The following is a 24803-nucleotide window of genomic DNA, read 5'->3' on the forward strand; positions in this document are numbered from 1 at the left end:
CGGAACACTCTGTATAACGATGGGCTGTAATTTCATGTATTATATGAATATACTGTAAAACACGCTATAAAAAGTGTAAAAATCTCATAAACCCACGAGGGTTGGGCACTTTGTATGCACTATGCAGCACCCGAAAATAGCAGAATCAATCACTACAATCTACAAGCTCACAACACGTCGCAGCCTATCTTCTGCCTATCTTTTATTTTACCCATTTTCAGTTGTCCTAAAATTCGGATGTCCTCACAAGTATATAGTGATAAACGAGTGTGTGTGTGTGTGTGTGCGCGTGCGTGTGTGTGTGTATATGTGCGGGGTGTTCAGCCTTGTCATATAGGCGAGTGATTGACTCCAGACTTTGCAGGCTCCTCACTCACCGCTCCCCCCCATCGGTATTGGGTTCAGAGTGTGTTGGGCCCAGGGCAGGCTGGGGGGTTACCGGGGGGTCCCGGGGGGGCAGTAAAGTGATAGGGGCAGCGCAGGGGGTTCAAGTCACCCCTGGGGAGAGGGGAGGTTAGAGGTGAGAGTCTCGGCCCGCCTTGCCCAAGAGGAGAGCTATAGGGTCACGTTCTAGTCAAAACACACTGCTGCAGGTTACTTTTGGACCCTTTTGTCGTCCAGAACTCACACCTCTACTTAGCATGCTGTGGTACATAATGGTGGGGACAGGTTCTGTTCTGTTCTGTTCTGTGGCCGTGCATGTGTAGGCAGGGTTCCATTTGTAAAAGGCAAAATACAGGATGGCAAATGTACAGTTACAGAGGTAGTTTTGAATAATACGTTTTAAAAAGAAAGTATCCGAAAAGATTTTAAGAATGTTGTAGCCTACATTCTACTAATTGTGACAAACGGGGACGCCAGTGTTAATGTGTCTAGCATGATACTTTTTTCTCCCCCTTTGAAATGTTTAATTGCGATATTAGCAAACAGAAATATAACATATCAGACTACGTAAGGAAGTGCATGTATTTAATTCAGGGATGAAATGAAACGTATCCCCACAGACCATTTAATTAGAAATGAATGAACAGAGGGGGCTGGGGGGGATAGCAGAAGCAGAAGCAACACCCCCTCCCCCCTCCCCTGCATGTACGCAGGTGTCTTAGAGTGAGTAGTGGGTAAAATAAACAAGAACAAGCAAGGTGGTCGGAGGACAGACTTGATGTTTCCCCAGCCGAAACAGACGTGTAGTATTCACGTTGCCCATCTTATCTGTGAGCTTCTCTTCCTCTTCCCTCTCGGCAGCAGCAGCTACCGAAATGCAGTGTGTGTGTGTGTGTGTGTGACCCCCCCCCCCCCCCCCCGGGGTCAGTCGTATCACCTGGCCCAGACACTGACCAAACACTGAGGGCCCTGGGCTGAATAATGGACTGTCAGTGACCCCTGACCCCGGCGCACTGAGCCCAGGTCTTCTAGGTGTCAATATCAGGCGGCCATCTCGGAGTGGCCTGTCTCACGGTTGACAGCCGGGAGAATTCAATCACCATGGAACCACTTCAGATCGATTCTGCCGTTACAGAGTTCAGTGTCTGCACGTTTTTTTGGGATGACCGACATATATTGTCTTAAAAACAATGAACTATTTGTTTTTTGTTTAGATTTTCAGCCTGGTTCATTAAGTCAAGTCAATTTAAACCGTATACAGTCCATTTCATGCAGGTGCAAACTTAACAAAATTAACCAAAGTAGCAAAAATATAACCTGCCATCTACGCGTACAGAAACAAAAACAATATGAATAATAATTCAAAACCACCGTAAAAGTGCACCTGTTGATTTACATAAGTCTTGCAGTTTGCCACCAGGAGGGTAAAGCCCTGTGTTATCTTTTTAGGATAAACACATTCACTGATTTAATTCAATCAATACCTGTACGGTACAGCATTAATTACATTAATGTATGCATGAAATAATAAATATGCATAGATACTAGAGAGATAGACCGATTCATTTATATTTAATTATAGATCTAACCAAACGACCGCAGCTCCATAGCGCCATGATACGGTCATCACTAGTCAGCATGTATAGATTAATTGACCGGTCTGTTCAGGCGACTACAGATGGATTTGGCCTGCTCTGTACACTTGCTGCTGCAGGTGTCGAGAGGGACATTTTTAGTGGGGGTATTTTGACGGCGACAGGTTAGGCCCCCCAGGAGTTATGTTGCGTGTGTGCGTGTGTGTGTGTGTGTGTGGGTGTGTGTGTGCATGCTTGTGTACGAGCCGGTATGTACACAGTAAAATCCTCTGTGTCAATTTAACTCTGAGAGAGTGTGCAAATGGAAACAATCGGACCCTTACGGGTCCATTGGTTACCATTTGCACGCTCTCAGAGTTAAGTACCCCCCCGCCCCTCCCCGTACCCCCCCGCACCCCCCCCTACCCCCCCGCCCCTCCCCGAGGTATGAGGACCACCACGTACGAAAAGCGACACCTCTTATGTCGCAACTACACGGCACACAAGCAAAAGTGTTAACTCTGTATACGTGTAAAAGATTGACTGTTTTTATAGGTCAGAGTTAAATTATCACCCCGTGTTATTTTCTTTCCTTCCCCCTGTAGTTGCATTATCATCTAAGCTGCTGCCTTTGGTGATCTGTGTTGGGGTGGGTTAGGTGGGGGGTTTATGGTCTGGCCTGTCAGCCACCCCGTGGTTTAACTCACGCTGGATGAGGATACCCTGCTGTCTGTGTGTGTCTGAGCTGACCCGGTGTGTCAGGAGACGGACGGGCTCTCTCCTTTCAAACGCTTCCCAACAACATTCTGCACTGATGATCGCTGTAAAACAAAACATCTTTTTGTTAATTATTGAAGGAAGGGTAGGGGATTTTCTTTGGTTAAACTAAGTGTTAAATAGCTCTATATTGTGATGGTACTCATTGCTATAGAGTGTTTGTTCAGTAACGGGAGTCTCCATGTCTCCCCAGCTTTTTGTTAAACAGAAAATGCATTTTCAGGTCAGGATACCAATTGTATCCAATCAGGATAGAGAACTAAACAACTGGAATTGTAGGTGATGACACAGAGAAATGAACAGACAACATTGGAACTGGAACAAAATGCTGATAAATAGCTATTTTCTCCTGATTGGCTGACATTTTGTCAGCTACAGTTGTATAAACATTTATTTTCCGTTTATTAAAGAGCTAGAGACAAACAAACACTATAGCGATAATTACTATCAGAATATAGTGATTTAACAGTTGTTTTAACCCAAAAATATCACTCATCCTACCTTTAACCACTTCATAGCACAACAGTGTCGTGTCAAACAGTTCAGTTCAGTTTATTTTTCAGCACTTTTGGACAGCAAAATGATCTACAAGATCAAAATGTGCCACGATTGAGCTTGTAGATCGGCAATTGTTTGCTACTTGTGTGTGGCACACTGGCACTGTAGTAGGGCATTAATTTAAGTTGGAATATGGAGGTCCATTGTTTCTGCCTGACAGCACAGATATACGAACCAACAAACGGATGAATGAAAGGTTTATTTGCTCAGGGTCTATTTGTCTGTCTGTCCGTCCGTCTTAGTCTCTCACCCACTCTTCTCTCTCTCTCTCTCTCTCTCTCTCTCCATCTCTCTGCTCAGTGTTTGAGGTTTCGTCCAACAAACAGCAGTGTGCTTTCAATCTGAAGCCCATTACTCACCTCCCCCTCCTTTGTTCCCCCAAACAGAAAGAGAGAAAGAGAAGAAAAGAACTGAAGAGAATTGTCTATATTTTACAGCCTTCTTTTTCTCATCTCCTCCTGCTGTCAACGCCCAGTCTGTCTGAACACTTGGCAGATACATTATGTGTTTAACTGGTGTGTATGTAGTGTGTGTGCGCGCGTGTGCATCTGTGTGCACGTCAGTGCAACTTGCACTGATGTACACGCAAACGCGCACAGATACACACACGCACTCTCTTTGTGCCTGTGTGTGTGTGTGTGTGTGTGTGTGTGTGTGTGTGTGTGCGTGCGTGTATGAGCAGATGTGTGTATATAATTAGCCAACAAGGTAATGATGGCTTTAGCGTGGCTGTATGTGGGACAGCTTCCCAGAGGCAGAGTCTAGTGAATGATGGGACAGGTGGAGGCAGCTAGGGGAGTACACAGTCCTCCCATCCCATCCCTGGAGGCAGCTAGGGGAGTACACAGTCCTCCCATCCCATCCCTGGAGGCAGCTAGGGGAGTACACAGTCCTCCCATGCCATCCCATCCCTAGGGGAGTAGACAGTCCTCCCATGCCATCCCATCCCTATGGGAGTAGACAGTCCTCCCATGCCATCCCATCCCTAGGGGAGTACACAGTCCTCCCATGCCATCCCATCCCTATGGGAGTAGACAGTCCTCCCATGCCATCCCATCCCTGGAGGCAGCTAGGGGAGTAGACAGTCCTCCCATGCCATCCCATCCCTATGGGAGTAGACAGTCCTTCCATGCCATCCCATCCCTATGGGAGTACACAGTCCTCCCATGCCATCCCATCCCTGGAGGCAGCTAGGGGAGTAGACAGTACTCCCATGCCATCCCATCCCTGGAGGCAGCTATGGGAGTACACAGTCCTCCCATGCCATCCCATCCCTGGAGGCAGCTAGGGGAGTACACAGTCCTCCCATGCCATCCCATCCCTGGAGGCAGCTAGGGGAGTACACAGTCCTCCCATGCCATCCCATCCCTGGAGGCAGCTAGGGGAGTAGACAGTCCTCCCATGCCATCCCATCCCTGGAGGCAGCTAGGGGAGTACACAGTCCTCCCATGCCATCCCATCCCTGGAGGCAGCTAGAGGAGTAGACAGTCCTCCCATGCCATCCCATCCCTGGAGGCAGTGGTGGAAATAGTACTCACATTTTGAGTAAAACTTTAGTAAAAGTATCAATACTGCAATGTAGAAATATACCGTTACGAGTTCAAAAATGCACTTGGGTACAAACATAGTGGTATCAAGATGTACTTCTCGTACCCAAAGTACTCGATATGAAGAATGTCCCGTTTTAAGTTTTCCAATGTAGAAAAAACTTAGCAGATCTACAAGCTCACAATGCTTAATTGATTATTATTACAAAACATACATTAACCACTCCATTCTACTATATTCAAATGGCCAAAATGAAGTCGTTAATGTATGTTTTGTAATAATGAAAATCTACAAAGTAACTAATAAATAAAGTTTTCAAATCCATGTAGTGGATTAAAAGTACGATATCTGGATCCAAGATGTAGTGGAGTAGAAGTATTGGGAAATTGGGAATACTCAAGTAAAGTACAAATACCTCAAAATTGTACTTGTAAAGTACAGTTCTTAAGTAGATGCACTTTTCACCACTGCACACAGATACACCCCATCCCATCTGCTCACATCACTGCCCCGGGACAAATGACCGTTACCCTTTGCCCCCGCAAAATAACCCCCCCTCCCCCTAGATCAGGGCTTTCCCAAATTCCCCCCATGCCACCATGAACCCCCAAACAGCTACAGCCTCCGGCCCCTGGTTGTGAAATGGCTTTTGACAAAAAGGAGAAAAAATGGAGAAACTGGCCAATCTAGACTTGGTTGGTATGTGTCCGTGAGCCTGTAGATCTTCTATTTTTGCTACTTTTCTTTCTTCTACTGACTATTTTAGATGTAGTAAATGTATACGGTATATTCCTGTATGTTGTGATTTTTTTATTTCTAAGTGGCCTCCCTTGCGCCCCCTGGCGGCCCCCCTATTGCAGTGGTTCTCAAACCTCCACATTGATATGCATTTGGCCACGTTCCCCCATCTGAAAAAGATTCTGTGCCAATAAGGGAACAACCTCCACAAGCGAGAAAATGTTAAAAAGTATTCAAATATCCAAAATGTTTCGTAAATATAACGACTCGCGTAGGCGTGATATAATCACAATACAAAACGACCTCAATTGTATTATTGCTAAAAATTATGTTAGGCGGAATATAGCACTCTGTGAACGTTAATTTAATTGTATTACAGTGGCACTACACAGTAATGGCCTCTGAAAATAAAATGAAAGAAGCATGGAGGCATGTACACCGTACAATCTGTGTTAATTTATTCCATTTGTAACTCAGAGAGTGTACAACTACAAATGTGTATGAGGGTGGGAAAAAAAACATACCGTCCCCACTTAAACCACTGTTTCCTTTTTGTTTGACTGTGTACAGTACACTGTACAGTGTACTGTACACAGTCAAACAAAAAGGCTGACAGTGTACAGTGTACACTGTCAGCCTTCTTTGCTCTCGTTCCCCTGTAGTTTGGAATGTAGTATTAGTTAGGTGTGTTGGTGTGTTTTAGACGGTGCAGGATGCGTCATGTGGTCGTCTGAAGTGAAAGTGTCTTCTCTGTTCTCTGCCTCATTGTGTGTTGTGCAACGTTGGGAAGCTGGCCTGCGTTTGACCTAACTGTAATCATGAGTTTGAGAAAACACTGAGTGAGGACAGCTCTCTCTCTCTCTCTCTCTCTCTCTCTCTCTCTCTCTCTCTCTCTCTCTCTCTCCCCTTTCCTTCCTAATTCCCACAGTACCTGTAGGCGACAGAGAGAAACAGAACAGATGGGGGGGGGGGTTAAGGAAGGGAAACAAGAGGACAGAGGGAATTGTAAGGGGGAGATTATGAAAAGAAAAAAGCAGTGTACTTTTGTTTCCGAGTCCCCGTCCCTGGATTCATCGATAAGCCCTCTCTATCTGGCTGTGAGTAATTTAGCCAATCAAGCATCATTAATCCCCACAGACAAATAGAATTAGGATTTGATGGTTGTCGTTTCCAATTTGTAGCCCGTTACTCGCTCATTAAAGTAGCTGACATATTGACCCCCTGAACAGTGGTGGAAAGAAAGTAACTTAGTACATGTACTCAAGTACATGTACTAAGTTACTTTGCACCTTAAGTGCAATTTCTACTACACCTCAGAAGCAAATATTGCACTTTTATTCCGCTACAAAAACTTTAGATACTATTTACTTTGTAGATTTGTATTATTATTATTATACACAAAACATACATTAACCACTTCTGCGTAATGAGTACTTTGATGCCAATACTATTGCACTTTTACAGTACATTTTGAATACTGGAGTAGTTAGTTGTTACAGAGTAGGCTATTTCTACACTGGTATTGATACTTTTACTTCAGTAACACAGTCTAATGATGAAGTATAAATCTGATTTAAGCCAGTGGTTTTTTTTGCCTCCCACTGTTGAATAATTGCACCTTCAACGAGATTCAATGCCATGACATTGTGCTGCACTCTGATGAAATGAAACACAACTGTTTTGAGGCCTTGATGAGCGTGCTGAAATCTTAATGACTCTCCTGAATCGCTTTAAAAAGTACAAAGCCATTTCGGGGAAATGATTGAAAGATCCTATCTGCAGTGAAATGGAGAAATCTCTATATACCAAAGATTTATTTGTGTGTGTGTGTGTGTGTGTGTGTGTGTGTGTGTGTGTGTGTGTGTGTGTGTGTGTGTGTGTGTGTGTGTGTGTGTGTGTGTGTGTGTGTGTGTGTGTGTGTGTGTGTGTGTGTGTGTGTGTGTGTGTGTGTGTGTGTGTGTGTGTGTGTGTGTGTGTGTGTGTGTGTGTGTGTGTGTGTGTGTGTGTGTGTGTGTGTGTGTGTGTGTGCGTGCTCTCTATACCTGTATGTTAGATCTCTGAAGAACTTGAAACAAAAGCGTGTGTCATGGATCCTCTTGTCCATATTTCACACCTCCCAATATGTATTTCATCACCTCTCCATCGCCCAGCAGAAGCCTTAGATCAGGAGTGCCCAAAAGGAGATCACAAAGGCTGTGCAGGTAGACCATATATATATATGGCATGCCCCTCCCTAAACATAATAAGTGGTCTGTCAGCTCCCTTCGCGGCTTCTATAGTATGCAATGCTTTGTCTTCAAGAGTGTTGCACGCAAGCGTCAGTAGTAGCGTTATAAAGTTGTAAAAATGGGGGGGGGGGGGGGGGGGGGGGGGGGGTTGGTAGATCTTGTTGAACTGAACATTTTAAAAGCAGCTCTCAAGTGCAAAAAGTGTGGGCACCCCTGCTGCCTTAGATCCTCTGACACTAGTGGTCTCTTAACTGTTCCAAAGAAAAGAACAAAAAAAGAGTCCTGGATGGAGAAGCAGCTTTGAACTATTTAGTTCCTAACCTTTGGAACGGCTACTTGCCATACGTAATGCGCAATATTTAAACAAACTTTGATTCGATTTTAGTTTTGTATCGAGCACTTTGCCAGGTTTTATGTGTACCACACACACACACACACACACACACACACACACACTACCTGTTTACTGCAATTCCCAACATCTGGCAGTCATTCACGCCATCATCACTTTTACAAGCCCCCCACCCTTCCCCCCCCCCCATCCCCCCTGGTTGCACAACTACCATCAGAGTGGCGTTCATTACAAACTCCTCCTCCGTTTAATCCTTGCTAATCTTGAGGGTTAGTCCCGGGGCAGGGCTCAATTTGCTGGCGGGGTGAAATCCATGCCCTTACTTTAGATATCACCCGCCTCTGGTCATTTAATTTTCATTTATCCCTGCCTTTTGGTCAGGCTGGATCCATACATGCATGTATTAATGGAAAATTTAGTTGGATATGTTTGAAATTTACGGTTTGATGTCGTCGCAATTGAACAATTTAATTCAAGCACTTTGGGCTTCAAGATTGGCTATGTTCCGCTACTTGTGCTGCGACAAAGTATGTAAGGTTTAAGTGGCTAACCACAAACCCCCGGCATCTGTATTCTAGGGGGAAAACCCTTAGCGGAAAAGCTGAGCGTCGCAAAGGCATTTTTTGAAAGCTTGCAGATCAGCTGTTTTCACCAAAGATATAAAGTTTAATGTAAGAGCTGAAAACGGAAAAGAGACTAGAATATAGAGTCCTGGGAAGGGGTTAAGAAAACGACCCTCGCCTCGCCTCCCTCCCTCCCTCTTTCTTTTTTTTTTTACAAATGGAACCGCTGATTGACGGCCAGAAGGCCGACATGCAGATAGGCACACAAGTTTAAACATGGTGTTAAAGGCTTAGCGAAAGAAAATGCCAAGAGAGAGAGAGAGAGAGAGCCGGACACACAAAGCAAAGGCCATAGCCCCGCAGCTCTGAATGCCTGCTGCTGGCGGAGGAAATGATATTGTGTCACTTATTATGGTATCTGTTGATTGGCTTCGAAATACTGAGGCACTGACAGTCTGAGGCCATGCTGCGTCCGTCCTCCTCCGCCCCGGAGCCAAAACGCTGCAGCAGCGGGGCAGAGAGAGAGAGCCTGAGAAAAGAGGAAGAAGGAAAACAAGGCCTTGGGTTTCATGTTTGACCACCACGCTATAATTAGAGAGAGAGAGAAAGACCGGGGGGGAAAAGATGAGAACTTTGGCTGACGACTACGCAGGGACACCCACACACTTTTGAACACACACTGTAATATCCACTCTGAGAGTGTACACACTAAACACACAACACACACACACACTGTAATATCCACTCTGAGAGTGTACACACTAAACACACAACACACACACACTGTAATATCCACTCTGAGAGTGTACACACTAAACACACAACACACACACTGTAATATCCTGAGAGTGTACAAATGGAACCATTTGGTTCCATTTGTACACTGTCGGAGTTAAATAAACACTGAGGTTTTCAACGTGCATCCACCCCCACCCCCCACCCCACTCACTAACACACACACACACACACACACACACACACACACACACACACACACACACACACACGTACACACGCACACTTCTCACTCCTCTGTGGCCCCAGCAACACCCAGTAGGACCACCACTAATCCTGCAGCACATTTGCAATCCGTATAACGACAACCTGATACCCCCAGCAGGCCACAAAGAAAGCATGCACGAACACACACACACACACACACACACACAGTACACGCACACACACCGGCCGCTATGCTCCTCACGCCTCCTCCTCCTCCTCAAGCTTTTGACTTGTACGTGTCAGCGACAACAGCTGTGCCACCACTTTGCCGCTGCTGTTCCGAGCTCTCTGACTGCTGGCCTGGGATCAGCTACGTTACACTAGCCAGCCTTTGGCTGTAGGCACAACATCTGATCCAGGATCAGCTACGTTACACTAGCCAGCCTGAGGCTGTAGGCACATCATCTGATCCAGGATCAGTGCTGGGATGAGTGAGTCCTCCCACACGTTCACACACATGCACGCGCATGCACATGCACGCGCGCGATCTACAAGCTCACAACCGTTGTTGTGAGCTTGTAGATCTGCTATTTTTCAGTGCACACAACTAATAATACATCAACCGTAACTCCAACAAGTGTTGTTGTTGAGGACCAGGGAAATGATGCTCTTATTTCTCAAATTATACTATATTTGTGGGGACATTTTGGCACTCACAAGTGTAGCACACACACACACACACACACACACGCACACGCACACACACAGAGATACAGAGACACATACACGGCGCTCCAGTGAGGTCACCCATATGGGATCGTCGGAGCTCTACATGCTCAGACACGGTCCGCAGCATGTAGCATGTCTCCCCCCACCCCGCCGCGTCGTGCCGACCCCCCCTCTCTCTCTCTCTCTCTCTCTCTCTCTCCCCTTCGCTGTGTCAATGAACAGGAGGCGGGAGGGGTATGGCGGGGCATTGGAGATATCCGCAGCATGTCAGTGATACCGAAGCCGCGGGGCCGTTAGAGGCTGTGGGGACGACGCATGCAGCCTCTAATATACCGCCCGTCCCCCGTATACCCAGCCCCAATCTGTCTCCGCTAAGAGCTTCACGAAATGCAACCTTATATTGTTCGCTGTTGGGCAGACACCTTGTATGTACTCCATACTTCAGCTTAGAACCCCCCCCCCCCTTCTGTCAATTAATACCCTACGTTCTCGTCGTGCAAGAGTAGCGGACAAAAGTAGCAGAAATAGCCAATGTAGTATCAATATGTCCGTGCATGGACAAATGTGTCCGTGGCAAAGACTTGGTCTTGTCCGTGGGGAAATTGTAGATATTCCTTTTTTACAAATCCCAATGACACCCAATTACTGAATGTCCAGGTTGTCTTCAGAATATATACAATTATACAAACACATAATTACAACACCATATATGGCATATTAGTAGTCCAACTAGTAGCCTACTAGTGGTCGCCAAATGTTTCATTTGCAAGGACCCCCATAACTCGTACTTTTGGAATTGGTTAAGTGAATGGTGAACCAATGAAAAGGGTTAACAAGATCTTGTGACTGAACCCCACTGGACCCATTGGAACACTACAGGCTTTTTAAAAGTAATGGTTTTGGACATACGAGGTTTCCACACAAAGCGAGGGAAATGCAACCTTATATGGAGCCTATGGGATTATGTGTTTCCAATCACTCTCCCCAGGAATGAATACCTGGCATATCTTCGCCTTGTGTTATTTTTTTCCCGCCTCCCATCATCTCCTGACCACTCAGTTTACAGTAAACACCAGGCACAGAAAAGAAAAAAGAAAAAGCAGAGGCCTGAGAACGAGCCGTATTTTCCCAGACCTTAGAGAGATTCCACAAGGGGCTCCTACATCAGCTTGTCATATTGGACTAATGAAAATCTCATTCTTCGGAGGGATCCTCTCGAAAAGCTGCTAACGGCACATGCTAACCAGGGGATTAGCCGCTGTAGCCGCTTGGGGACTTTAATTTCAGCGCCGGCATAAGTCACTGCTGCCCCAGCGCGAACATTGATATATGGCTTAGTAGTCACGACTGGGGTGTGTGTGTGTCGTAAGAGATTTCGCGAGGGGTGGGATCTGGTTGGGAGGGGGGGGGGGGGGGGGGGGTCTCGGTCTCACGAGAGGAGCGATATGATTGAGAGTGACATGATGAGACCCTCCGTAAGCAAAACCAGAGAGGAGCGGGAGCGGTACCCGTGATGTATCTTTCATTGATTTGTGGCGTGTCTGTCTTCAATGTGTCCTGTCAGTCAACGCACATCTGTTAGGTTTTTATGTAGCCCGGAGACAACGAACGGGGCCCTGGGCTGGCGCAACACCTTCTAGAAATCTAGAATGGTCCTTATGTCAGCGCAGCGGCTCTGGCATGAACTTGGGACTTACAAGAGTGAGAGTATAATGTAACATAATCGTGACCGTACGAAGATGTATCGGCGTCAAAACGTTAATGTCGTTTTGTGCCTGCGCCCTGTAAATAATAGCCTTTAATTGACACTGTTCCGGTGACTTCCTTCCACTGCATAATGTAACGTTTTAGACGAGTAGAGAAGCGGGTCAATGTCTGGTCTACGGTTTGAATCACCGACTGGGTCTGTCACTCTGTCATCAACGAAGGGCCCTTGAGCGACCCTTTGCTGCTCGGTGTACAAATGGCAGGGGACTGATTGCGTTCAAGCACGTCACAATTGTGAATATTGTCGCTGTCACATTCATTCATAGCAAAATATATCTGATGATCAAATTAGGGATGCCTGGTTGAAACTGCCATGATTTCCGGCCCGAGATGGCGATAAGTTTGACTGAATGAATGAATGAGAGGCGTGCAACTAGTACGAGGCCATCAAACGTGTCACTTTCATATCGCTCCGCCTCCCTATTTTAGATTAAGCGTCTGCGTTTTGCCGACGACGGCACACAAAACCAATGCATCCATTGACTTGTTCACTGCAAACGGGAGAGCCTACGAGTCACTTTGCCTGCTGCGCTGCCGTCCTTCGTATTTGTGCAGCCTTACTGACAAGCACGCTTCTTGTTTGTTTTCTCTCCCCCCTGTTGTTGTCGTAACAGATTTTACCGGGGCGACTACCACATCGACGTGTGCATCAACGACTACCTGGACGTCTACTGTCCGCACTACATGGAGCCGTCTGTCCCGGACGAGCGCGCCGAGCGCTACGTCCTCTACATGGTCAACTATGACGGCTACAGCTCCTGCGACCACACGGCCAAGGGCTTCAAGCGCTGGGAGTGCAACAGGCCACGCTCGCCCAACGGCCCGCTCAAGTTCTCCGAGAAGTTCCAGCTCTTCACGCCCTTCTCCCTGGGCTTCGAGTTCCGCCCCGGCAGAGAGTACTACTACATATGTGAGTAGTAGTGTGCATGTTGGCAGAGAGTACTACTACATATGTGAGTAGTAGTGTGCATGTTGGCAGAGAGTACTACTACATATGTGAGTTTAGTATTTGTTTTTGTTTGTTTGTTTGTAGTCTTTTGAATACAATTAATTTAGTTTTTAGTCAACTCTGCAATTGATTTTGTCGCCAATGTATTTTGGTGTACCTTGAATGGCGTTGTAATGACTGATTTTTACACTTGGTTTGCATGCTTAAAATTGCCGATCTACAAGCTCGCCATGCGTTGCAGAACGACGCGTTGTGAGCTTCTAGATCGGCTGTTTACAGCGCACAAGACTGAGCGCAAACCAAACATAAAATGACTTGTCTTTTAGTTCTACTGGATCTCTTCTCCACTAGTCACTCCCTAACATTTTAGTCTAGTTTTTATTTGACTAAATTGTCAATATATTTAGTCTTAGTTTTAGTCGTCATAGCAGTTTTTATTTCGTTTTCGTCCGTGAAAAGAGTAGTCGACAAGCATTTACGTCACAGTTTTAGTCTGCAAAATCAATGCACGATGTAGCAATACTTTGGCTTCTTACTTAACGGTACAGTACAGCTGTGCTGTATTCGTGGGTGAAGATAGAAAAAGTGAAAGGGGAAAAAATCCCTCTAGGGTGTTCAAAGTTTATACAGTTGTACATAGTTACACGGTGGTTACTAAGACTTCTCTGCTGTCAGGAAAGCTTTATTTTCAAAGCACATGCAGTGTGTACAGTATGTGAATACAACGGGAAAACAGCAAGACATTTAACTTATATATGGCTATGCCGTTATTAAAAAAAGAGCTAATAGAGAAGCCCATTCCATTCCTGGTATGAAAAGGAAAGAAAAAAAAGGGGATATTTTTTTGTAAATCAGAACCAGAGCTTTGAGCTAATCTTCGACCGATCAAATCTAAACTAACTAGATCAAGAACACCACACACACATTCTTCATGAATTCGTCGGTTGAATAACACCATTGTGAGAGGCCAGCATAATGCAGATTTAAAGAGCATGTTTTGAATATAGGACCGCGCATAACGCGTCAGCATAAAAAAACATCAGCAGCATGGAACCGTTGGTGTTTTCGCGTCCTCACATCACACCACACTTTGAAGATTTCAACCGTATGATTTGGGTACTACCGACTTCTGCTGCCAAAGCATTTAACCCATTTTGTGCGGGAACCCCTTTTGGTGTTAGCATTTTGCTATGCTTTAGCTATTGAAAAATAACAGATCTACAAGCTCATAGCGCGCCACTCGGTGGCGCGCTACGAGCTTGTAGGTCTGCTATTTTTGAAAAATCGTGAAAATATTTATTTCAGAAAACTGGAGGATTTAGAAGATTTTTTTTTTAATTTCGAGGGCAGGACTGAATGGGTTAACCATGCAGGGGAAAACAACAGCAATGTAATGACTGATTTATACAGTACTTATACGGGGCATGTTGCCCACCGGAAATAGCTGATGTACAAGCTCACAAGGACGTTGTGCCGAGACACGCAGAGAGCTTGTAGATCAGCTGTTTTGGCTGTGCGACACCGGCACGCAACTTAACTAAAGCACAAATCACCCTCGAGGACTTTTGTTTTGCAAGTCTCTGCAACGAGGGCTGAGGCAAAACACGAGCCGGAGGGAGAAGGAAGGCATCACACTAACTGTTGAGGTCTTTTGGCATTCTGGAGAGTGTGTTGTTGATTCTTTTTTCTTCTGCTCCTCGTGAGAAGCATCTGGTAAACAAGCCTCTGGGAAGCCGTGGTGTTTTTACAACCGAAGCCACTCTCTGCCCGGAGGGGACGAGGCTAAAGACCACACAGCGACACCGCACTCCTCCACGCTACATTTAGCTGATTAATTTCTGTTCCGTAGCGACCCGAATGAGAGCAAAATGACAAGATACTCAGTGGTGGAAAACGTATCAAGAATACTGCAATGCTGTGGAAATAGTAGAAGTAAAAGTCCTGAATTCAAAATGTACTGGAGTAAAAGTACAAAAGCATTGGCATATAAATGTACTTAAAGTACCAAAAGTAAAAGTACTCATTTCAAGTTTTCAAATGTATAAAAATCTCTTGAAAATAGAAGATTTCTCTCTCCAGCACCTCAAAGAACAGGGAAAAAAAACCATTTTCAGGTAGTTTGCCAATTCCATACAATCTGGAAGAGAGTACCCATTTATCAGCTTCCATTTTATATTGTTCCAGTTTCAATTGTCTGCTGATTTCTCTGTGCCATCACTTCCAATTTCACTTGTTTCCAGTGTATCCTGTCTATCTCTCTTGATTGGATAAAATTGGTATCTCTACCAATAAATGCATTTTCTGTGTTTTTTTTCCTAAAGAGCTGGCTAGACAGGATAGACCCCTGTTACTGAACAAACGATTGCTCTTGTCTGTAGCAATGATTGCTTTCAGAAAAGAAAATATCAGTGGCGTCAATTGGGTATGCCAAGCTATGGCAGCTGCCATACCTTGCAAAAACAGAGGAAAATAGGCAAACAAAAAGAGGCAAATAACCTCATGTAACCGCAAAGGTTTTGGCCACACGAGCACGCACATGCTTGAGCTTGCCATTGACCATATGCAGACTGTGTCCATCTTGCCAGCAAGGTGGTAACTAGGTGCAATTTCCCATTGACAGCCCATTCATCCAAACAGAAAAGTCTTATCTGATTGTATTAAACAATGTCAAACTCACCAACATTGTAGCTGTACTAAAAGCTTGAATTATCCTTTCTATCTTCAAATTGTTTTCTTCGTCATAAAAATCCACCATAGACATGTTATGAGCTACTTCCTGTCAAGAAATTCCATGCAGATGATTATTTTTGTGTCAGAGTTTTGAAGCCTCCTGCATCATGTGCATTGACGTTCTAGCTCATGACATATCTACGGTGGATTTTTATGAAACAAACACTTTGTAGATAGAGGATAATTCAAGCTTTTCGTACAGCTGCAATGTTGGTGAGTTTGACGTTGTTTATTACAATCAGATAGGACCTTTCTATTTGGATGAGTGGGTTGTCAATGGGAAATTGCATCTAGTTACCACCTTTGCTGGCAAGATGGACGCGGTCTGCATGGTCAAACAATACCTTGGGCTTTAGCTGAAATGACGCCACTGTACATACAGTACTGTACCTTTTAATTTGGAAAGTAACCCTACTATACCTTATGAAGTCATGACTTGGCTATAATGTGTGGAGCACAGAACAGAAATGCCTTAGTTCCTCCACCATAGCTACCAGGTATGATCCAGTGTGGGGAGAGAGAAGTGCTGCTGGATTGGGAAATACGAGTCAAGGGAAAATCTCGAAACGTTCCCGCTGCATTCCCTCTTAAGCCTAATTTATACTTGCACGGCTGGTGTACAGTATGCATGGCATGCCGCCGTAAATAGCAGATGTACAAGCTCACAACACGCGACGTTTGCGACGCTGTTGCGAGCTTGTAGATCGGCTATTTTACTGACCGACACCAGCACGCAACTTAAGTATAAACCCAGGCTTTACAGAGCGTAAAGAGAGCCTCGCGCCTCAAACCGCACACCATGTGATTCGGAATAACGGCGTCTGACGAATTGGTTGGTCCTTCAAAGACGCATGCTTTGGTTGGCCGTTCTGGCCGACAGGGGATCTAAGGATATTTATTTTTCCACTGAATTAGGTGAAATGGCGCAGGGCTTTGGCATCTGGGAGCTGGTAATTGACTTAAACCCTGGGTTAACTGACGGGCTCCGCTTAATGTGAAATTGAGTCGAGATGATGTTCGCGGAGGCCTTTGATGACGGATGGTCATGTATGTACTTAATGTAGTGTAGAGCATCCACAGAGAGAGAGAGGGGGGGGGGGGGGGGAGAGGGGGGGGGAGGAGGGGGAAGAGAGAGGTGGGGTGGAAAGGGAGGTAGAGATATGTGCAGACAGTCCATAATGGCCTGGAGCCGTTTTCTGTCAGTGACTCAAATTTGTGAGTCATCTGTCAGATCTTTGTTCAACCAAATACCCGGTTCTTTCTTTCTTTCTCCTTCCATCCTTTTTCTCAGGAACTCCGACATACAGTACAGAATAACAAACGTCTCGTATTAAAACCCAGAGCACTAGGTGTAGAAACAAGACACTCCACACACCACCAGCATCTTCTGAACTTTCGCCCCGGCTGTTTTTCTGAAAGATCGCATAACTCCAGCATGGGGGTGGCTGGCTGTTTTGCGGGGGACGTTCTTTGCTTGGAAGTGAAATTTGACATCATCGTTTTGTGTGTTGTTTGGTAAGGTTTCCGCGAACCCTCAACCGCTCCAAGTTTGGGGGGAAATAGATTTGGCATATTTCATCCATTATAATATTTATTACTATGTTTCATACACGGGAATTTCACGGTCAAATCCTCAGTGTCAATTGAGGTATTAAAAACTCCGGAGAGAGTATGGCGGAGTTAAATTCCCTTTGCTGCGCGTTTGAAAAGAAATATTCACGTAATTCCTGAATAACACCCGATTTACATATTTTTCCCCACCAAGATGACAGTAAAAATATGTTGATCCAAACAAGCTGGTTTGCATTACAGTAAAGCTCTCTCTCCGGCGTTATCGGCAGGCAGCATCGGGAGTCCGTGTCGTGTTGCATGTTTGGCCGTGTGTGTCTGACACAACAAAAGAGCAACACAGTGGGTTGATAGTTAATACTCGGTGTTGTACATGCAAAGCAGGGTTGCGGGCATAGTGTGAACTGACAATGACATAAACGATGTCCGCTTGTCTCACCCGACGAACACAGACACTCCTTTGTCCTGTCCTGTCTGTCCCCCCCCCCCCCCCCCCCCCCCCCGCACTGATAGTCATATTCCCCTTGGGCAGGGGGGGGGGAATCAAATGGATGACACCTGTGGTTGGCTGACAGGCCCGGCGCTTTTACAGGAAGCGTCCCATAGTGTGCTGGTTCTCAATGTCTGGTTCTGGTGCCTTCAGGGGTCCTTCAACAGGTGTCTCAGGCGGGGGACACGGAGCTTTGTCACTTTTGAACTCTCCACTTGACTTAACCATTTTTGAGGGGCGCTATCCCCTCTTATTTCCAGCTTTTACGGTCTGTGTAAACGCAAACATTGGAGACAAAAGTGTGTAAACGCAAACATTGAAGTCAGGATGCAAATTGCGATTGGCCAGAATGAGATGATGTATGATAAGAGCGCCCCTCACTTCACACGGGTGTGATTTTTAAAAGGATATTTCTATAGTTCTAGTGCTCAGTGTGAACGGCCCTTTACGGGGCAGACCCGTGAGGGTCCGATTGGACCCCCGGTGGTCCCATCGGACCCTACATTGAGAAACTGTCCTAGTGGGATATGCGGGGGAAGGGTGGGGGGGAGGGGCACAGGCGGGTCAAAGGTCATCGGAGACTTGACAAGCGGGGGCCTGAACCGGGCCAGGGGCTTTCTGGCGGTCTCAGAAGCCGTGCATGTTTTTCTAATAGAGCGGTGAGCGGGTCACAAAGAGAGAGGGGGAAGTCTGATCCTAATCTCGGGGGATAGAAATCCAATTTTGCGAGGAGACAGTTGAGAGTCTGGCTCTCCCTGTGTGAGAGAGATGACTGTCTCTCTTGTAAAGCCCCCTTCCTGCTTCAAAAGCCCAGGTCTCTCTCTCTCTCTCTTTGCCATATGGAGAGACACACACAGAGACAGAAAGAGAGAGAGAGAGAGAGAGACCTGGCTGCATCATTATTATGACTCGAATGATAAGCATAAGCCCAGTTACGCTGCAGAGCATTGTAAATCCCAGTCATTCATCACAATTATTACCTACTAGTACTGCAGTAGCCCTTATCGGAGTACTCTGAGGCCAGTCCATGACATCAGTATCACATTATGACATCCGTAAACTCCATATTTGGGCATGTACTGTAGGCAGAGCACTTACAGTATTTATGACATCTGCCATCTCCACATATGGGCATAATCCACAGACAGATACACGTAGGCTACAGTAGACAATTCCAGAGATTCCTGTGTTTGTCATTACATTACAAACACAAATTTAAAACAAAAAACGTCAAAGCGACAATTTCCATTGCTGCTTTGAAGCGTTAGGCTACTACAATTCATTGGCATTCCTCAGCCAGAGGATGTTAATAATGCTCTTAATGTGTTTTTTGTGCTTATTGTGGTCACCTGCGTCTTTGTATTCGTAGTGTGATGTCTGTGTTCTGTGTGTCTGTGCCGGATGAGGTCTGTGTTCTGTGTGTCTGAGTGTAGAGTTGGATTGTACAATGTTCTGCTTACATTATACCTCTTGTGTAATAGTGAGGAAGTTGAGGGCAAGGTGCAACAGCTGGCCAAATAAGATGTTTGAGTGAATTGCCAAGCGTCATGATTAGATATTTGTGAAATCTTTGGTCAAGAATAAGTATTATTTTTGGACAAATTACCCTGTGTGCATACAGTACAGTGTACACTGCATATCCCTGGTGTACATTGATCAGTGCTTCTCATTCCAGGGGTCTGTGGGGGTTTTCGAAAGCAGATCTAAGATGCGTTTTGAGTTTATATTAGACAATTTAGACCTGAGGCCGATTCTGAAAACGCCTTCTAAAACCAACATTTTCTGGAAACCTTCAAATTCCTATTAGAATTTTAAAATCTTCAAAGAATCTTGAAAGATTGGCTGAAACGGCAAGACTTTTGGGTGGCCAGTCCCAGGCCAAATAGTTTTTGGCTGTGGAAAAAAGGGGGTTTGTGAAGCACTGACTCACATTGATCATGCTAGCAGTGCCCCAGACGGTTGTGCTGAGCTCCTCCCGGCTGAGGTAAGAGACCAAAGTGCTTTGTTCCCAAAGATGAAGTGATCCTCACAAGGCAAACATCTGATCCGTTGGTATTTATATCAGCCTATGTCTAATTCACCGCACAGTCACACCAAAGCCTTGGGTTACATGCTATCTGAGCCAGTCTGCTGATGTGCATGCGTGAGTGCGTGCGTGAGTGTGTGTGTGTGTGTGTGTGTGTGTGTGTGTGTGTGGCAGGTGTGTACTTTGGATGTTTTTGGAATCCTGATTCCGAAAGGGACCATTCATTTGTACAACAATTCATTGAAGTTACAACACAGGTTTTGCATACAGAACTTGCTAACAATACCAGAGTATTTCTACTGCTGCTTAAATCAAAGATCAGAGTGCTTCTTTCTTGCATCCAGCACTGACGCAGCATGCTGGTAGACATGACTAATGCTCCATGGATCAAGTGTTGCAGCTGCTCGTGCACCTTTTGTACATTTGGTTCGGAGCGGTTGCGAGCCGGTTTCACACACCAGAGATGGCCGATCTACAAGCTCACAATGTGTCACAGCGTGGCGCGTCGTGACCTTAGTAGAACAGCACCATAAGTCAGTCACAAATCGATGATTACTATCAGAATACAGAGCTTTAACTTTAACAAAATTAATGTTAAACGTTTTTTTGTTGCATTTTAACCAACTTTTTAACTTTTTTGGTTTAAAGCAAAAATCACATGCAGCACCTTTTACTCAGAATTGTACTGTGTGACACTAACGGAGCCATAAAATGAGAGACGGAGAGTTCCAGCCACTGTTACTCGATACTTGCTGACACAGACAGAAGCGACGTGATTTACCCATCGTCTGCTGCCTCGGTTCCTATATCATTGCTGTTGGGTATAAACCTCTTATCTCCACGTTTTTTCAGTATTTTCCGCCCTACTTGGTCATACCACAGCGTCACACAAAAGTAGCCGATTCAAGCGACATTGTGGTTCTGCTGCTTTTGATGCTTTTTTATTTGAATCCTGAAAAGTTTTGGACATAATGAGTCCACTGTAGTCATTATTAGTCACAGTCGCCATGCGCCGCTTTTGCTTGCCGCTGTAGTGTTACGAAGTAGGGCATTAAATTGACACAAAAACGCAAAGACACAAAGTCGAAACGTGGAGATAGGAGGTATCTGCAGCGACAGCGAACCATAACTCTCATCTTCAAGTTCTTAAAGATGATTTTTATCTTGTTTCATAGCCGCCCGCGCCATCTGATAAGCGCCTTTGAAATGAGAGCCTAAGTCGTTCCTGGACGGTATGAGGGATATTCTGACCCGGGCTTTACTTTTATATCAGGAATTTATTACCGCTGTGAAAGAATCCATCCAGTGAAGTAGCCGGGAGAAGTGATATAGTGTAGTGATCCCCCTGTATACGCAGATGTGCATAGTTGTGAATGCACCAGGCGCACTCACACACGCAGGCACACATGCACTATGCAAGCAGTGTGGCTGCATACCGCATGCACGCACACACAAACACACACACACGCCAGCACATTTTGATTTGGTTTAAGCATACTGTTGTCTTTTGAATAATGTTTCATTTTGTCATATTTTAGTCATCTGAAATGTTTTGGTGGACTAAATATCATAAGGTTTTAGTGGACTAAATTGAACACTTTTTAGTAGACGATTTCGTAGACTAAAATGTATTTTGTGGGGCCTTGATGTCGTCATAATGGCTGATTTTAGACTTTGCTCCATGCTGAAAACAGCCGATCTACATAGCCGATCTCCAATGCGTCGCAGCATGACACGGTCTGAGCTTGTAGATCTGCTATTTCCAGAACACCATGAGCGCACCCAAACATAAAATGACTTGTCTTTTAGTTCTACTGGATCTCTTCTCCACTAGTCCCTCCCTAACATTTTAGTAATTTTTTATTTGTTGACGAAATTGTCAATATATTTAGTCATCACAGTTTACTTTTAATTTAGTGTTAAATGTATTTATTTTTTACTATAGCACGCCGTTTTTCATCATTTTTGAGGATTTGAAGAAAATTCAAAATTTCAAAAAACATGGGTTATAGCCCATTGTTTTTTTTATTTTTTGAAAAAAATGTTATCCTCATTTTTCATCATTTTTGAACATGGGCTATAGCCCCTACCGTACGGCATACTATAGCACGCCGTTTTTCATCATTTTTGAGGATTTGAAGAAAATTCAAAATTTAAAAAAACATGGGTTATAGCCCATCGTTTTTTGAATTTTTGAAAAAAATGTTATCCTCATTTTTCATCATTTTTGAACATGGGCTATAGCCCCTACCGTACGGCATACTATAGCACGCTGTTTTTCATCATTTTTGAGGATTTGAAGAAAATTAAAAATTTCAAAAAACATGGGTTATAGCCCATCGTTTTTTGAATTTTTGAAAAAAATGTTATCCTCATTTTTCATCATTTTGAACATGGGCTATAGCCCCTACCGTACGGCATACTATAGCACGCCGTTTTTCATCATTTTTGAGGATTTGAAGAAAATTCAAAATTTAAAAAAACATGGGTTATAGCCCATCGTTTTTTGAATTTTTGAAAAAAATGTTATCCTCATTTTTCATCATTTTTGAACATGGGCTATAGCCCCTACCGTACGGCATACTATAGCACGCCGTTTTTCATCATTTTTGAGGATTTGAAGAAAATTCAAAATTTAAAAAAACATGGGTTATAGCCCATCGTTTTTTGAATTTTTGAAAAAAATGTTATCCTCATTTTTCATCATTTTTGAAAAAAAAGGGTCGTCGTCGAAATCAACACTGACACACAGGCACATTCACTGTACATTTACACAGGTGTGTGTGTGTGTGTGTGTGTGTGTGTGTGAGTGTGACGGTGTGTGTGTGGCCAGAAGAAGCAGTTTTGAGCGACTGGTCAGGCAACGGGAAGTGACAGAGGTCAGGTTAAAGGTCATGAACAGACCCCAGAGGTCGGGGGGGGGGTGCAGGGGGGAGGTTCAGAGAAGAGCACAGCCAATAAGCAGTCAGTGACTCTCAATACATTTAATTTCAAGGACTGCCAGTTTGTTATGCATTAGGCCACGGACCCCCATTTCATCTTTTTCTCTATAGTCTAACTCTGAAAAAGGCTCTCCTCGTTTGACCCTTATACGGGTCAATTTGGTTCCATTTTTAGTTACACTGTGGTTTACAGACCTGTAAAGCTCCATTTTGTTGCTATTATTACTATCAATAATTGAGAACCTGGAGTACCATTGCTCTGTTGAACGAGACACAACATGTTGTGGAATGCAAGCCCAAATGCTAGAGGTGACCTTGGAAGAGAGCTTACTTTTATTTTGGTAAAGTTGGATATGGATCGGTTTCTCAGTATTGTGTCAAAAGCCACGTCGGAATGATATATGTTCTAATACGTGTTTGGTGTTTTTATTGTGTCTTTTTTTTGCAGCCTCTACTATTGACGACAGGGGTAGAAGGAGCTGCCTTCGTCTCAAAGTGTTCGTCAGGCCTGCCAGTAAGTGGATTTCTGGAGAATGTCGTATTCCGATCCATTACGCATTCTCTCATACATTCTATTCTGTGCTGCTTCTGGAGGCCTCCAGAGTGAATGACGTCTGACTCCGCTGATATTCACATCTCTGCTTCTTTCCTCCTTTTGTTGCAGACAATTGTGTGAAGAATTCAGTGACCGTGCAGGAAGGCGTCGATTTCGACGAGAGGATTCACAATTCCCTAGAACCTCGAGGTGTGTGTGTGTGTGTGTGTGTGTGTGTGTGTGTGTGTGTGTGTGTGTGTGTGTGTGTGTGTGTAAGTGCATGTACTCAAGTACTGTACAATTTAGATTTTTTTCTTCAGTATTTACAATGTTGAATACTTACTTACTTCTACCGCACTACATCTCAGAGGCAATATATTTTACTCCACTACAATTATGTGAAACATTTCTTACCTTTTGTCCAAAACAGCAGACAAGCTACATTTTGAACTTGAGAACAATGAGTACTTTTTGCTTTTAAGTGTATTTTGATACTTTACCCGAGTACATTTTGAATACACGACTTCTAATTCGGAGTACATCTACATTGCAATATTGATACTTTTACTTAAGTAAAACATGCGAGTACTCCTTTAGTCACTGCTGTACAGTATGTATTTACAGTACATGTATGTGCCATGTTGTGTCACTGTATGGAGACACTTATCTATGTGTGTTTGTGCGACCGCGTGTGCATGTTTGTGCGACCACATGTGCGACCGCGCGTACGTGTTTGTGTGACTGCGTGTGCGTGTTTGTGCGACTGCGGGTGCGTGTTTGTGCGACTGCGGGTGCGTGTTTGTGTGACTGCGTGTGCGTGGACAGCAGCATGTCTGAACTCACATTATTACGGCGCCAAGGGCATAACAAACAAATTGGTTGTCTCTCGGAAATCTAAACGGATTCCGATGTCCCTGATTGATTGTTCTCCCAGGAAGGAAGGGAATGGTTTCAAAGGCAGAGCGCATTTTCACACCCCACATATTTAATTCTACTTTTAACTCCTTCTAACTGTTAGGAGCAATGGGCAGCTACTGAACAGCACTCATGGGAGCAATTTAGACATTATCTGCGTCTCGCTCGAGGGAGACTTTGACTCAGTGCTGGGATCGAACCGGGGAACTTTCCGATTCCCAGGCGGCTGCTCTCCCTCCGTAAAAACATGTGATTCAGTCATTCTGACTGGCTTCAAACCAGGAACCTGAGAGAGAAGATGAATGTGAAAGCCTACAAGTGGCCACAGAAATATGTAGTTGCTAAGCTACGGTACAGTCACTCACAAAGAAAATTGATGTGACAAATCTCTTCGCCTATTATTCCGTGTTTAAGAAGCTTGAATTCTCACGGTTTCAGTTTTTTAGAAACTCGTGCTTCAACAGGTTGGGGTCAGCATAAGCATGTG

The 24803-nt window shown here is 44.7% G+C and overlaps 1 protein-coding gene across 2 annotated transcripts in view; it reads left to right on the forward strand.

Moving 5' to 3' along the window:
• Window positions 1-24803, forward strand: part of LOC308310226 (ephrin-A5b-like) — a 91223-nt gene that overhangs the window by 60417 nt on the left and 6003 nt on the right. Inside the window, exons 2-4 of one of the 2 annotated variants that reach the window (XM_080756443.1) lie at window positions 12775-13070; window positions 23315-23380; window positions 23528-23611. In XM_080756443.1, the coding sequence (XP_080612569.1) occupies window positions 12775-13070; window positions 23315-23380; window positions 23528-23611 (446 nt within the window). The remainder of the gene's footprint in view (window positions 1-12774; window positions 13071-23314; window positions 23381-23527; window positions 23612-24803) is intronic. The other variant, XM_080756444.1, reaches the window with a different exon arrangement.

This window comes from Protomyctophum bolini (assembly GCF_963924005.1).
Source record: "Protomyctophum bolini genome assembly, chromosome: 22".
NCBI lineage: Eukaryota > Metazoa > Chordata > Actinopteri > Myctophiformes > Myctophidae > Protomyctophum > Protomyctophum bolini.